The sequence below is a fragment of the Branchiostoma belcheri genome, unplaced genomic scaffold (genome assembly GCF_001625305.1).
Source record: "Branchiostoma belcheri isolate BF01 breed outbred unplaced genomic scaffold, Haploidv18h27 scaffold85, whole genome shotgun sequence".
Classification (NCBI taxonomy): Eukaryota; Metazoa; Chordata; class Leptocardii; order Amphioxiformes; family Branchiostomatidae; genus Branchiostoma; species Branchiostoma belcheri.
Window position 1 is genome coordinate 1,428,787 of NW_017804520.1, and position 15,199 is coordinate 1,443,985.

The 15,199-nt window shown below is 41.6% G+C and overlaps 1 protein-coding gene across 4 annotated transcripts in view; it reads right to left on the reverse strand.

Annotated features, from left to right (window-relative positions):
* LOC109487092 (cysteine sulfinic acid decarboxylase-like) overlaps positions 1-12,383 on the reverse strand; it is a 29,015-nt gene extending 16,632 nt beyond the window's left edge. The window contains exons 1-6 of one of the 4 annotated variants that reach the window (XM_019791065.1): positions 12,207-12,383; positions 7,737-7,802; positions 6,533-6,610; positions 5,074-5,221; positions 3,566-3,654; positions 1,040-1,130 (exon numbers count right to left, since the gene is read on the reverse strand). In XM_019791065.1, the coding sequence (XP_019646624.1) occupies positions 1,040-1,130; positions 3,566-3,654; positions 5,074-5,221; positions 6,533-6,610; positions 7,737-7,802; positions 12,207-12,219 (485 nt within the window). In that variant the 5' untranslated portion in view covers positions 12,220-12,383. The remainder of the gene's footprint in view (positions 1-1,039; positions 1,131-3,565; positions 3,655-5,073; positions 5,222-6,532; positions 6,611-7,736; positions 7,803-12,206) is intronic. The other 3 variants (XM_019791066.1, XM_019791067.1, XM_019791068.1) reach the window with 3 other exon arrangements.
* Positions 12,384-15,199: the final 2,816 nt, after the last annotated feature.

Genomic DNA, 15,199 nt, shown 5'->3' on the forward strand with positions numbered 1-15,199 from the left:
GGCACAGTTCAGTCACCCCACGAAGAAAACACAGCTGCACAATATAAGAGAACTGATCTAGGGTGCATAGTATGCAACCACGGCAATGCAAGAGCAAGGGAAGAGTCTCGAAAGTACAAAGACGAATTGCAGCCTTACTGTCTTGAAAATAATTATAAGCTATGAAGCAAAAAAAAAAAACAACGATAGTTTATTAAGTTCCTTTCTTGCTTTTTGCTATGTCTAGAAAATTGTGACAACCAGTAGATCAGTAGACGCATGATTACATAATTCAGAAAAAGAGGCTGGATGAAGAGTTATAGTGACCAAGTAGCGACAGAAAATAGCTCGTCCTGACGTCAGCGCAGTGCTCGTGCCGGGGAGTGGGAGCCGTTATGGCGGCACTTTGCTGACTCAGCGCGGAAGTGGTGCGGCAGACATAAGCCTCGTGACGTCCACGTCCTCCAAATGTCCCCAAATTTGACGCAAATATGACCTAATGAAGTTAGGAGGGGATCTAAGGTTCTTCCGCTGACAGACGAAATGGAGATATTGTAATTAATGTCGTCCAGGAAGTGGCCCGAACTTGGGGTTGTCGCCTGTACGTCCTGTTGACTAGGCATTTTGCACACATGGGTCAGGGAGAAGCTAAGAAACAGGCGGTGACCTTCTGTATGAGCGACCCAGTCGGGTTCTCAGCCAGGAAAACAGGGCGGTTTTAAAACGTGCTTTTTGTGGAGTTTTTTTAATATAATCTCCAAGAGCATCAGATCGTTTTGGTGGCTGCAAGACAGTACCAAATTCGTAAGATAGTGCCATTGGGAGGGCAGTGTCCGCCATCCCAAGGAGTGTAGAAGAGACTACCTAAAGTTTACCCTCGAAGCAGAAATTTGGGCTTAGGCTTAGTTTTGGCTTTTTTATCTGCTTTCTTTTTGTTCTGGTTTCTTTTATTGGGCGGGTACAAAAAATACCAGTACAAAAAGTGAAAGCCCGATTAAAGCCAAAAAATAAGCCAAACCCAACCCTCTGCTTGGCAAGTACCTAACGTTGTAGTACTTACAAGTTGGTGTTGAGGGAGTCGCTGACGAGCTGCCCCGCCAGTCCGTACGGGTCCAGGCCCTGGTACAGCTGGTTCAGGAACATCGGGTGCCCTGGGGGGAGGGGGGCGGCACGTTCATACATGTTTTATATCGTCGTGTCATTTCTGAAATATTGCCCTTCTGTTACATGTATGTGGGTGGTATAGGCAGACAGCATAGCACAAGAAAATTGGGAAAGATCATAAATCATAAAAAAGGACTGTCAAAAGTGCGCCTCCAGTATATAGCATTATATCGTAAGGTTGTTCATACAAGGTGTAATTATAATAGTATGTTTAACTATTTAAGAATTGAGAGACTGATTCTGAAAATACCCTTGAAAGCAGGGAAGCCGGTATCGTAATGTCCATTGTAATCAAGCTGATATATACCAAGAACCGCACGATTGTATTTTAAAGCTCACTTTCCACTATCTTCATTCTTTCTCGCGTGTCCTTGGTATTTTCTGGTATGCATTATCAATTGTTGATGACTGCTAGCCATGAGTAAAAAGGGAAAACCCTGACCGGGTCAAGGAACTTACCAAGTTATAAGCAGATACAAATCGCAGTATATCACACATGTAATCTGTTTTGGAGCGGTGCCAACCTTGTTCATATCCGATCATATCACTAAATGTTGTTACGGTGGCAAGAAATCGATGGAAACGTTGTTGTGTTTGAGAGAATTATGAGCAGATCAAAGGTTCCCCTTACTAACGTTATACTGCAAGAAACACCGCTTCTTTTAATCTTCAACTTCCACAAGCTATGTCAGATTTCAGGTCACTTTGGTAGTTTTACTAATTTCTTTACACTCTAATTTTGTATGTGCTTCTCTCTTTCTTTAATTCTTTCAATCTTTCTCTGCTTTCTAACACTTTTCTTTCCTTCTGTTCTGCTCGCGGTATGTTGAGGTTGCACGGTAAGCTCAGCAAATGAAGTTTACGACACCCAGCTTTTATAGCGATGTTCCATTTATGTACCAGGGTCTCTTGTGTATTCACGTGTTGTGAAACAGGACATACGGCGGTTCCTTCCAAAGCTTTTAGCGACACGCACAGTTAAAGTCCGGGTAAGACCCCCGACAGTTGAGCCCTTCCTGACTGTACGTAGATAAACCAAAGGGAACAGTTACGACGATTTCTTGGAAGCAGAATGTGAAGGTTCTTTCTGTGCGTGACCAATAGCTTAACCACGCACTCCCATTCTAAACACCTTCTTCCGTACGCCAATGGGTTTAAATCTGTTTTTTTTTTAGAAACGGGACACATTCGAGTAGCTGGGCATAGGAACGTTCTAGAGCAGGCATTAGGAAAAATAGCGTTTGCAGGTGTACGGCTGTCAATCATGCTATAACCTGGACATAAGTCCTCTCAGAGCTGTAAGCTGGGTTTCCTCGGCAATGTAAGCTCCTATCCCCGCCTGGCCAGCTAACCACACCCCGGTGATTTTTCTTGCCTGATACCAATCACCTTCCTTGGTGCTGAAGTGCCTTCCGTAGCTAGGGGGTGGCTGAGGCAAAATTTCATCGGGGTATGTTGGTTTTGGTGCCGAGGAGCTGGCCCGTGTAGGCCCTGGCAACAGCCTGGATTCCAGGTTAGCAGTAGACAACATGGTATCGTCCTGCACGCACGTTGTGGCCAGACAGATCTCTACAAACCCCGCCCCTGGCGCCACAGCCAGACAAACCCCCACGGGAAAACCTTTCCATCTAATGACATTCCATCAGAGAGACAGAGAAACGAAACTACTCCGCCCACAGCACGAGAAAAACGAGGTCACGCAACAAAACCAGGACAGGTTTTATTTTAAGGTAACATTAACCTTGACACTTGCAATCGATCTGAAGCAAACGTTAAAATGGAACACGGTGGAAATTATCATAATGATATTGGGTCAATCAATTTACAAAAGAAAAACAATTGCTTCGTCGAACAGGAGTGCTTTTTGTAGTTCCATCTGCATTTTCATTATCGTACGTACCGCCCTAGTTAGTGAGCAAGAGCCCTTGCATTTCACCCTACCAACTATTATACTACCTTCGCATGCCGCAGCGACCTGCCCTGTCATTGGTGTTGAAAACGAACTGTACAACAGCTAACTACCCTGGCCTTGGTGCTGAACACTAAACACCACAATCACCTGCCCTGTCCTTGGTACTGAACAATAACCACGCCACAGCTACCTACCCTGTCCTTGGTACTGAAGAGTAACCACACCACAACACCTACCCTGTCCTTGGTACTGAACACTAACCACACCACAGCTACATACCATGTCCTTGGTACAGATACCTACCCTGTCCTTGGTACTGAACAGTAACCACACCACAGTACCTACCCTGTCCTTGGTACTGAACACTAACCACGCCACAGCTACCTACCCTGTAGTAATTTACAACTTGAGGGTGGCCCACACTGTCGTTCTTGTCTCTTTGTTGTCATATGTAACAGGAGTAGAAATATGACATCGACATTCATCTAAAAAGTACACAAATTGTCCTACCCGTTTTGACGCTGTGCTGGATGGTTTTCTTGCAATGGTCCAGTAGAGACTCGTGAGGTTCTGGATCGTCCCGTAACTCTAGATCTATCCTGGAATGGTAGAATCATTGTGTTTAGTTATGGGTTACACGTTGCCACATTTACTAATGGTTGAGAGAATATGTTAGTACACACAGGTTAACAGATATATATATATATATATGGTACTGAACATTGTTTGCAGTTAGGAAAATTGTACTGTCCCTGTCCTTAGTGCTGAACACTGGCCTTCTTAACCAACGTGATGATGTAAACAATCTATCCATTCCACGTGTTCGCTGTTTTATGTTTTAAAATTGGAAATACATAACCTGAGCTTTCAATGGTCTTAAACACTGTTCGATCGCACGAAGGCAACTGTATAGTCCCTGTCCTTGGTGCTGAACGCTGTTTTTGCCAGCATGCTATCCAACGTCCCGATTTATCCATTTCATATGCTCGCTGTTTTTTTATGGGTTCACCACACCACGAAGTGGTGTGGTGAAACCATATTGCTTTTCTGATGTTTCTTCTCCTTCTTCTCCTGCCATTTTTTAAATGGATTCAGCTTCTTCATTTTAGGGCCTAAGGTCCTGAAATTTGGTATGGAGGTACAGTGGGCAAATACCCCTAGGCGTTTTTTAAATTATTGTGATACAGGCTTTTAGAATGGTTTTATTTGAGTTTTTTGGCTGTGTTATAGCAAATGTATTACTGTGTTAGTTTGCCTTGTTTACCACGTTTGGGCATGAGTCATCACAATGGAATGCAGGGCATCAACCAATAGGCATGCAGCTTTCCTCTATACTTCTTGCTGATTGGCTGTTGGGATTTAACTTGATTAACACCTGCACAGAAGCATTTCCATACTGACAGTATGTCTGTATTCAAGTGTTTTGGTAGGTATTTCAAGCTTTCCTGCTCCAGCATTGGAATGCCGGGCATGGACGTTTTTTTTTTATTTTGAAAATCAACAGTTTGCATTATGCAATTAAAAATCCTAACCAATAAAGTAGGGAATAGCTATCCAACTGTTGTTTTAGTTGTATTTTACTTCATATTATAGTTATATCAATGTAAATCATTGTTTTCCCTTGTGTTTCTCATTCTTTCCCTGCCATGTGGTAAAATGTGGTGAACCCATCGCTGTATTTGCTCCAAAGCAAATATTGGCCTTTCTAGTCTGAATTTGAATTTCATGCCGGAAGAGATAGTTCAGGAGAGCAGGGGAAAGAGAAGTGCACTTCCTTTATTAATTGTTGCTACACATCGTTAGCAAAATAAACTTATAGAGCAATCTTTACACAAATCGACAAATGTAAGAGAGAATGTAAGATGGAATAAAACTGAAGAAATGTAAGATGGAATAAAACTGAAGAAATTTCTAGATCATAAGAAAAAAGAAATATATGCCGACAGAAAATACAGCTTTATATACGAATATATAATTTTGTACCTAAACAAACAAAAATAATAAAAACGTAAGAAAACCTCTTGCTCAGCTCAGCGGGAGGGAGAAAATCTATGACCTTTGACCCAGCGCTGGCGCTCTTCTTGAGAACGTCTTCCAAGACGGTGTCGAAGACGTCGTGAAGGAACTTGTTGACGGAGGGAGACAGACCCCGGATCTGTTTCACAGCTGAAAGTTGATAGAAATTTCGAAAGAAAATGTCTAATAAAAATTTAGATACTTGACTTCAAGGCAGATGTTTTATCAGTTGAAAGTATAGTCAAGTGAACCTAGACCTGAAACCAGACCTTGTATCAACTAATACTTTGTACCTATCGCCAGGTTAGATGTCATCTGCACTGTTAGTACTTTTAGTACCTAGTTTTTTATGTTTATTTGGTGTTTTGCACTTACAAATAAAATAAAATCTAACAATCGATAAATAAATAGACATGCATTGGAGGAACGGACAGATACGTAAAAGTAAGGAGAAAGAGATATCCAGGAGAATTGCTTTCTGAATCTTGTACGTGAATATTCGAAATATCTCTTTCATGTCCTATTTCCGCATTCTCATTCTCGATGAAAGGAGTCAAAGATAAACAGTAACCCCTCCAGGGCTAGTACATTTGTACCTGGCTTCGGCTCTGTCTGGACGTTGAACCCAAAGATATCGAACACTATCAGTCCGATCCTAGAGCAGGTTCAATGGCCTGGTCCATGATATATTATCATTGAAGCTGCTGTAGATACAGACAAGCTAGCTGTCAAGTACATGCGCCATTTGCTTTTACAAATTGGCGAAAAGGCGGAGATAAGCCATAGTTCTACACCATCGAGTGTTGGGGAGGATATAAATAGCTTGAGTTTGAAAGGCTACGCATCCTTGTACGGGGATTTTGTACATTATGAGATTATTGCATTCAAAATGTTAAAATGAGCGTTTTGTGACAGACCGTTACATCAAAGTATTGTGCTACATACTAGTAGTGATGTGAAAGCACCAATGTAGCGCTTTTCCTGGTACCAGCTTCATGTAGCGAAGTTTTGAATAGTTAGATTCGTCGTTAGAAAGTAACAGGAACAGGATTTCCCAACTACGAAATAACAATCCTTAGAACGTCTACTTAATGCTGACTATCCGGGAAAAAGAGCGGTTAGAAAATGAGTGGTTAGTAGTCATAAGAAGAAGAAAAAAAGATTAGTGTACAATACACAATCCTTAGAATTTCTACTTAATGTTGACTATCCGGGATACTTGGATACTTGTATACTTTATTCAGTCCATTAGCTGTCATACAAAAATACACGAATGCGCGGCTAATCTTCCCGGACCATAAAAACATAGAACAATGACATACAAACTACATAAATGCTAAAATCTAGTCTTTACATCAAAGATATTGGTTAGAAAATGATGTTAGTAGTCAAAAGAAAAAAAAAGGATTAGTGAAAACATAAAACGGTTAATATAGTCCCGAACTGCACATTGCCACATACCCTTCTCCGAACAAAGTCCGTTCGCACGAGGTCCTGTGTGTCCGTTCTTCTCTACTGCAGAATGAAGCCCGGGATGACCTGAGAAATTATCATGAAAATCGTCATCACAACTACGTTTATCCCACTTCTCCGTCCGTCCCTGGTCTGACATTCTGGAAGCCCCGGACCTGGATCTCAACATGGTTTGATGTATTGAAATTGCGACGAAACAAGACACGTGGGACACAGGCAGCTGTTGCTGGTGTTGTGTCCCACACATAGAACATCACAAACACATACAAGACATTTCATTAGATTCAGGTGAGTCTTACACAAGTTCTTGAAAGATGCTGATACTAACATCCAGCGCAAGTTGGTCTGTTGAGGTCTTCCTACACAAGAATATCTTTGGTATCCAGAGTATGAGCTACTTCATGCAGTAGCAACTTTCGTCTGTCACCGTCTCAATTTAAATCACCTTTCTCATTCTTATTCGCTTTTCAAGTTCTTGTTGCTAAGGCAAATTGCAGATAACAGTCACGTAACAGGTACTTGAGTGTATTTTGACCTGGTTAAATGAGTAAGTGTATTTTAATAGAATAGAAACTGTGAGAAAAAGTGCAACTACAGACGAACTGTCTCGGGGGGATGTACGCAGGAAGTTGGGTGACTGGCGCATGCATTAAACATTACAGCTATCGCCATGCATCTTAGAACCGAGAAGTCGTACAGTGAAGGCGATGTCGTGGCAGATGGACATGGTGAACAAATAGGGAAAATTTAGTTTACATTGAGCTTTGGTTTTTTTTATCCCATTTTTTTATTAGGTGCCAAAAAGTATTGTATTTCAAAAACGTGCTAACTAACTACTTTTACATGGGATAGCTATTGGTAGAAAAGTCTATCCCATTATACCACCAGGAGTTCTTATCGTGAATTAATGGGATGACACCCCCTACTATCCCATTAATTCATCAGGAAGAGATTCAAAATTCTCTACATGGTAATAAAAATGGGATAAAACCCCTACTAACGATTAGCACGTTTTCAAGAGTCAAATGCTTTTCTGAAATACATAAATGGGATAAATAATCAGATCTGTTACCTTGGCCCCTGGGTTACATGCAGAGATGCTAGAAACTAGATGTGTATGTGCTAGTATGAAGTCGTCAAAGGGAGGGACATAGCACCCTGCATGCTGTATAACAAATGGTAACACACATACCATTGGTGTTACCCGCTCCGTTTGGTGTTTGTATGTCTCCGTTTGGTTCTATTCCTCCATTCATCCCTGGTAAAATCAGGCATATATCAGGAGTGATTACATGGGATCCGGAGTCATATGTAATCTCAAAGCAGATGTCTGGTGGCAAAAGCGTTACTTTTAGAACTGGCCATCAAGGCTGAGAGAGTCCTCAGCCGCCCAGGTGGGTAGCAAATATATTGGTAATTGTCTGGCAAATGGATACTGCCTGGCCAATTTTATAATGTTTTTGCAGTCATCGAAAAATTTGCTTGGAGATAAGTCATATGTACAAACATAACCTTGTTCAAAGACACTATCTCTGATCATTCGGATAGGATGTGGTATCTGTCAAAACGCCAACTTAGGCAATGCTTTCTGATCCCTGCGATTTTTTTGGCGAAATGTACTTCGTTTCGTTACATACGCGTAAAAACCGACTATAAAGGGATTAGATTCCGTGCAAGATGGTCATTTGCCAGGCTTAGGGACATTTATCCATCTCTATCTTTGACGTCATTTGTAGCCATCGGTAGTTGTGTTTTAGCGCAGTTTCAAACTTGATATCTAGAATGTATGTATAATATCCGTTAACATTAAATTGCCATCCTGACCTGTACCCTATGTATCGTCTGCATCTTGGAGTTTTATCTGCACCGTATAAATCTAAACGATCCATTGGTTTTCACTACTTTCACAGAAGCTAAGGCAGCACTCAGGTCGTCAATGAAATATTTTAATGTTTAACGAAGGATAACGTGTTGTTTTTGCTCTGTTTTATCTTTTGTTCCAAACCAAAAAGGTCAATGACCTGAACCAGACGTCTGTCACCATGGTAAATTGGTAACTAGTGTTGAGTTACATCAAGTTGCAATTTTATAGCCGGAGGGATTTAGACTCCTGTCACGGTATTATGAATGTGTTTAAGTACGAATTAACAGGGCAGACCATATGCGAAAGTAAACATTATGCATTTGCTTTGCAAATGTTACCTTTCTAGTTTCTTTATATTTTTTTTTATTCACCGCACATCAAATTCCGGTTTATGTACAGGTATATAACAGGTGACATGTTTGTTGTCCACTGAAAGATGGCTCTTGCGTGCCAGCTGATAAGAAGATTCGCCTGGCGCCAAGTTGAGGCTGGCAGACACTGCCTACAGAACCACATGCCGTAAATCCATCCATTTGTGACGTATGATGACGTGTTCTATACCTGGGCAACCAGACATGCTGGAGACAGCCTCGCTTAAGGATTTTATAAACAGAGGATCTCAAAGGGGTAGCTGAGGCATTCGGGATCTGAAATAACATTTTGGGACGACTTTGATTGATTTTAAAAGCTTTATGATATGATGCCGCTAACCTTTTCACATTTATATCAACTTATTATCTCCGACAAGGGGCCTAGTTTCGGCAACGCCTGTAGGTTTTCTGGTCTGACTTGCTGAAGAAAACATAAACGACTTTTCGTGTTTTTTTTCTTTGTCCGTAGGCTCTAGGTAGGACTTTGGAATCGATGAGTACTTCGTAGAACTCTGCATGTGTTGAATTGTTCTGTTACAGGACTGTCAAGTTTACAACACACTTCCAACGTGTTATCATGAAATGCTGTATGTGACATGCAAGTTGATTACAATAAATCTGAATCTCTGAATCTCGTCTACAAAGTTATCTTGAGTTCCAAGACAGATAGATAGATAGATAGATAAATGTAAAAAAAGAGATGTCTAGCTTCTATAAACTTATCGTGAGTTCCAAGACAGATAGATAGATAGACAAATAGATAAATATAAAAAAGAGATTTCGTGTCGTGAGTTATGTTGAGTTCCAAGACAGATAGATATATATATAGATAAATATAAAAAAAAGAGATTTCATCTACAAACTTATCGTGGGTTCCAAGACCGAGCCCCCCTCCCCACTATTCCCCGTGGACGCCTTTCCGTTTGTCCCGTGGCCGGAGAGATGGCGCCGGGTTGAACTCTCCCTAACCTCACGTGGCGACAGGAGATTAACGTTCACACGCAATTCTACAGCCAGGTCAGGACACCCCACTTTGTTTTTTGTTGCCCACACGTCATTGTGCACGTTTCATGTCTAGCTCTATCAGTCTGTCTACAGGTATATCTTTATCTGTTTACCCATATCGATGTACCTATATCTATGTATCTGTCACAATCTATTCTTATCAATCTATTATCTATGCATCTATTATAACGTTAACGTCGACGTCTTTTGTGGTCAAATCTCTCTGTCTATCTTACTCCTATCTTTCGTTTTGTATGTACATACACATGTACTGTATGTAATACTATGTATGTATGTATGTATGTTTGTGTGTGTATGTATGCATGTATGTATGTACAAATGTATGTTTCTATTCATCTATTCATCTATTCATCCATCTATCTATCTTACTTCGTCATTTGCCCCATTGATGGTGACTGTGTTTTAGCGTGTAGTTCCAAACTTGATAATGCAACCCATCGCCCTAAATTGGCGCCAAGGAGAATTTGTCCTTCCTCATTTGAACATAATTGCGGCGAATGGCGGAAAATTACTTTAAACATTTAGTCGCCCCAATACGTGGCACAAATTCAAAGTCGGCCATTACCGAAAAGTGCCCAGTCATGTCATTTGTCCCCGACTAGTCTGGTTCTTTGCTGATTGTTTTCTTACATTGTAGCACAATTTGGTCAATTGTTGAGGTCTTTGTATCAGTTTTGTAGAACGTTAGTACTACCCAGATGTTGGTCGCATGTCATGTTTTGGTTAGAGGTTCATATTTAGTCCATAAACTTCTGTAACAACAAATTTAAGCCCGAAAAAACGCCTGCAACATAGGCTATATGGATGTGACGCGAGTTCAGCAAGTGGAATGATTTCATTTGTTAACAAACAATGAGAGACGACGCTTGCTTGTACATGTCATTCGTCGCTAATTATTAATATGCTGACTCATGAGCTGTATTTTTAGGTCAACCCACACTGCGAGAAAATTCCCTATGCATATGAGTATGACGACATTTTGGAACCGAATGTTCAACAATATCTACGGATTATAGATATTATTTTTACAAAATTACTCGAACCTTTTTTAGACTTTGGAAACTCGCTAACTCGCAAGGGTCATTTAGAGGTCATTCAAATGTTTCTCGCAGACCACACGAGATGTAACGTTACATAAAGGGGAAAATTTTGTACGAGAATGTAATAAAGTGATGGCTTTTCGAGAAGGACTCATCGCCTGAGTAAAAAAAAAATAAGAAAATAGTTTAAACTCTTGTTTCTCTTCTCTAGTTTTCCTTCTTTTTTTATTCAGTTATACCCCAATTAAAACAGTGTAACAAGCGTCACCTACTGACCTGTCTAATGGGTTCGGACCTTTTAGCCTAGCGGTTAGTGCGTTGGGTTCTCGAGCTGACATGGCTGACGGGTTCGATTCTAGGGGCTTTCGTGTTCTACGTACCCGCCCCTAGTGTTTCACATTATCAGTACGGTGACTATTTTTAGGACATTTTCGGCATGTCGACCACTGTCAGAGGGCAACAAAATTTCTTGTTTTTTCTTTCCAAAATCAGCTGAAAATTCATGTGCGCGCTGATGTCATCCATACAAATTACTTGCTGTGGCCTTACCCGGAAGCAGAAATTGGAGATCATTGGAGGCCGGATAATTCACCGCTCAAACTAGCTGTTATATTTCGGGTTTCAAATACAGTAGTACAATACAGTAGGTCCGCTATTTCCCCCAAACTCAGGGAGTCTGGTAGAGACTTGTGAGAGACGATGAAAATTAACATACCGGTTCAAGCCGTACGCGTGCAAGACTGACACGATCGCAAGCCGGTTACTCGATACGCTTGTGCTGGCATGCGAGCAAACACGAGGCACGGGAGAGGTCATTGCATGTTTACGTCATACCCGTGTGGACTGGGACGTTGTCTTCTGTGCTGTTTCCTAACTTGTACTATGAAATATACATTTGTATAATCTTTTTATAAAATATCTTGCCACAGAGACTGCAACTTTGTGACGATTATAAGTTTGTAGTTTGACAACGAGAGAAGGGAGGGGTTCAGTTGAATTTGGTATAGCCCCTCCCCTAGTAGGATGGCGAAGCCAGGACCATGTGTGTTATATTTATACATATCCATGGAGAGTTAATCGCAAACTAGACTCGAAGCAAATGTAGCTTCGGTTCGTTCCGCTCTGATTGTAAGCTTTTTAAATTGGGTCATACACGACCAATGAAAAAATAACCCAACAGTCGTTCAAATTGTCACACACAACAAACTTATAATATATACAAAAACGATCTAAAACGACAGATATGCTGGGAGATTGGCCTGTATCAAGGGGCCTTGTTTTACCTACTGTGTCTTATATAAGATAATGTCAACCTTCCCCCCCCCCCCACCAAGTTTCCTCACCTGTTGCCCTTAACTCACCTGTTCCAGCCATCGCGGACAGTTCTACCACAGGTGCACGGAAGTTGGAGTTAAAACTGTACCAAAACTCGAAAGTTTTGGACCCAAACTCAGATCCAGGAACAGACCTGTTGCATAGCCCGAGCCACAGCCACAAGAAGAACTGCTCTAGCCCCCAAGGTAAAACTGCACCGGTAAATTAAGAGGGTTCAAAGGGCGGGCCTACTGTATATCGTGTTAATTATTTGCACACTTTTAAATATTCACTCCATGTTTCTTTCACAGGTGGGCTATCTGAGGTATTTTGGCCTTGCAATCGTTTTGAGTTTCTTTTCTATACCGGTATATAGTATGTCTGTGTGTGGAAAGGCTTTGGGTTAAACGAGAGTGATTGTTTCAGTAGTAGAATCTACGGTACGGTACGCTTAACTCTGCGCGGTTGAACGACATTCGAGTCGACTACACAAGGACAAAGGTCAACCAGAACCACGCGTGGAGCTGCTCATTGAGAGAATGGGTGACAACTTGAACTTTGGGTACCCTCACTCACTCACTCACTAACGCACGCTTTGAGTTGTGTGAAGTTTGCTGCGCAGAACTTGAATAAACTTAAATTTGTTGTAACAACTTCATGTGCACTTTAAAAAAAGACGGTGTGCTAGAAAGTGTGTACGCGAAAAAAACTCTCTTTGGGCGAATGATATAATAATTGCATAACTCATAAACTTTATTATAAAAGATACAACACAATTCCCGCAATTCTTACAGAAATGTATCTAATATCGAGTAATTCGTAGCCCTCGTATGAATTTAGCACCATACGCAGAGTCGATCTTCCTGAATTTAGCGTAAAGCGTTGCCGCGTAGGACACCCCCATGCAGACGCTCAATATGTAATGACAAAATGTTAATATATTTATTATAAGTTATGACACATTTTTACATCAAGATGACTTCCTGTAGCAACTTCCTCCTTTGTGATTACATATGTATATTTTAAGAATGATGTTTTATTACTCATTCCACAATATATCACTTGGGGAATTTTCTCGGTAACTTTTTTTTTCCGAAGGAGCGAAAATATTGAAGTTTTGTTCCCTAGATCATTTCAGCTTGGATCAATCCTATATAGAGAGGCGGAACTGAAACCTGAAAATTGAAAAGTTATAACAAAAGTTATATAAAATTTTCTTTAAATGGAACCTCTGTTTTCAAAATTTATTTTAGTCATTTCTGTATAATCGCATTCACTGGTAGTTATTTTAAACAGTTATGGTGATACTGTACAACAATGCTATAAAAGCCTACTACTAAGTCAAATGCTGGCATATTACCGCAAAAATTACCGCAAAAATATTATTTTTTAGAAGAACATATTGAAAGGTGGTCTCGTCTCCTCACGTGAGAGGTTCCGCGGCATGACGTCACCTGGTGTCAGTGCGCGTGCGTAGGCCAAGCTAGACCCGGAAACGAGGCTCTGAACGTGGCGGCGGTGGAAGCTGCGGACGAGACGAGATTTTTGCTCGGCTGAACTTCAAGTTTTCTTCGCTTTTTAAGGATTTCTTCTGCATCTACTTGTTAGCTTGATTCGAGAAGAGCACACAGAGGCCTTTAGGATGTCAACGGGAGGTGACTTCGGTAATCCACTGCGGAAATTCAAGCTGGTTTTCCTGGGGGAACAGAGCGGTAGGTAGCCGGGAGATAGGTGGGGGTTGTGCCGACGAACACTCGTCATTCACCCGGTAGCGTTACCCCCTCTCCCCACACCAACTTCCTCGTCAGGTTTGATTCCCAAATTTTAATTCCGACGCCCAGGTTTGTGACCTCTGTCTATGAGCTGCCTCTCTGCTTAATAAGTGGCAATACATTTAGCCCAGAGAGATCGTCAATCACAAAATCTTTGCATCATGTCATGACAGCCAACCGGTTTTTCGTATTTTATCGTCCGGAGAAGAAACACCCAACAACTAACAAACTTTATGTGGTTTTTTCTCTCTAAAGACTGTGTGTGGATGGTGTATATGTTGAGGTGTTTAAGACAGATGGGTGTGCTCGGTGGTAGTGTGTGGGGACAAGTGAGAGATCGTGTTGGTACGGTACTGCCGAGATCACACCGGCTGATAGCGACTCCAGGTAATAGGATTTCTCACGAAATTGCCCCCTCCCAGCGGCAACCAGAAATATATTCCCGATTCCCACAGAATGAGAAATAAGAGATGGAAGACGGAGAAGAACGAAAAAAAAACCCAACTAGGCAAGATGTATCTTTTTTTTGGCAGGGACGCGAAGTCAATGCGAGATCAGATGGGCATTTAATCCGGGAGAAGACCTGAGGTGCATCGGAATGGACATGGCTGTTGAATAATTCTCCCCGTGTTTAGTGGCCTGTCACTGATATTTTATGACGCCCAGAAATTTCTCAAGAAGTTTCTTGAAAAGTCCAACCATTTCAGGCCTTTAATTTTCTAAAGAAACAGTATTAGTGAAACTGACATGGGCTCCGCCCTCCCTCATGTCTATTTCACTAACAGGAGCTCCAAATTATGTGTCTCCAGGCCTCCGCGCGAAGAAACGATCTATCATAACAATTGTACTTGTCTAGATGTTGTCTGGGGAAAGCAAAAAATGCAGGACGTTTTGTCCTAATGTTGTTTAACGTCTGCAGAGCTAGCAACCGCCCTCCCACCGTGCTAGTCTGGGCTAGACGTGAGTTGTCAGGGAATCTCTCAGACCGGTTCGGCTGTCAAGTGACGTTTGGGTGCAGCGTAATCGATCCTAACACACTTGCGATTCTCTTTTACGATTCCCCCTTCTCGATATCTGAGAAGTTCTTCTAGATGGAAGGTTTTTTTTAAGGAAAGATGGATTTTCTAACGCCTTGATGCCGGCCCCAGTATGCAGTAGCGGTCCTCGGTCTTGTATAATAACAATCAGGGAGCGATCTCCCTGTTCAGTCATCGATTGGGCCCGGACCCTCCCTCCCCCCCGTCAGAAACGTGTCTGTCTCCCGCTGT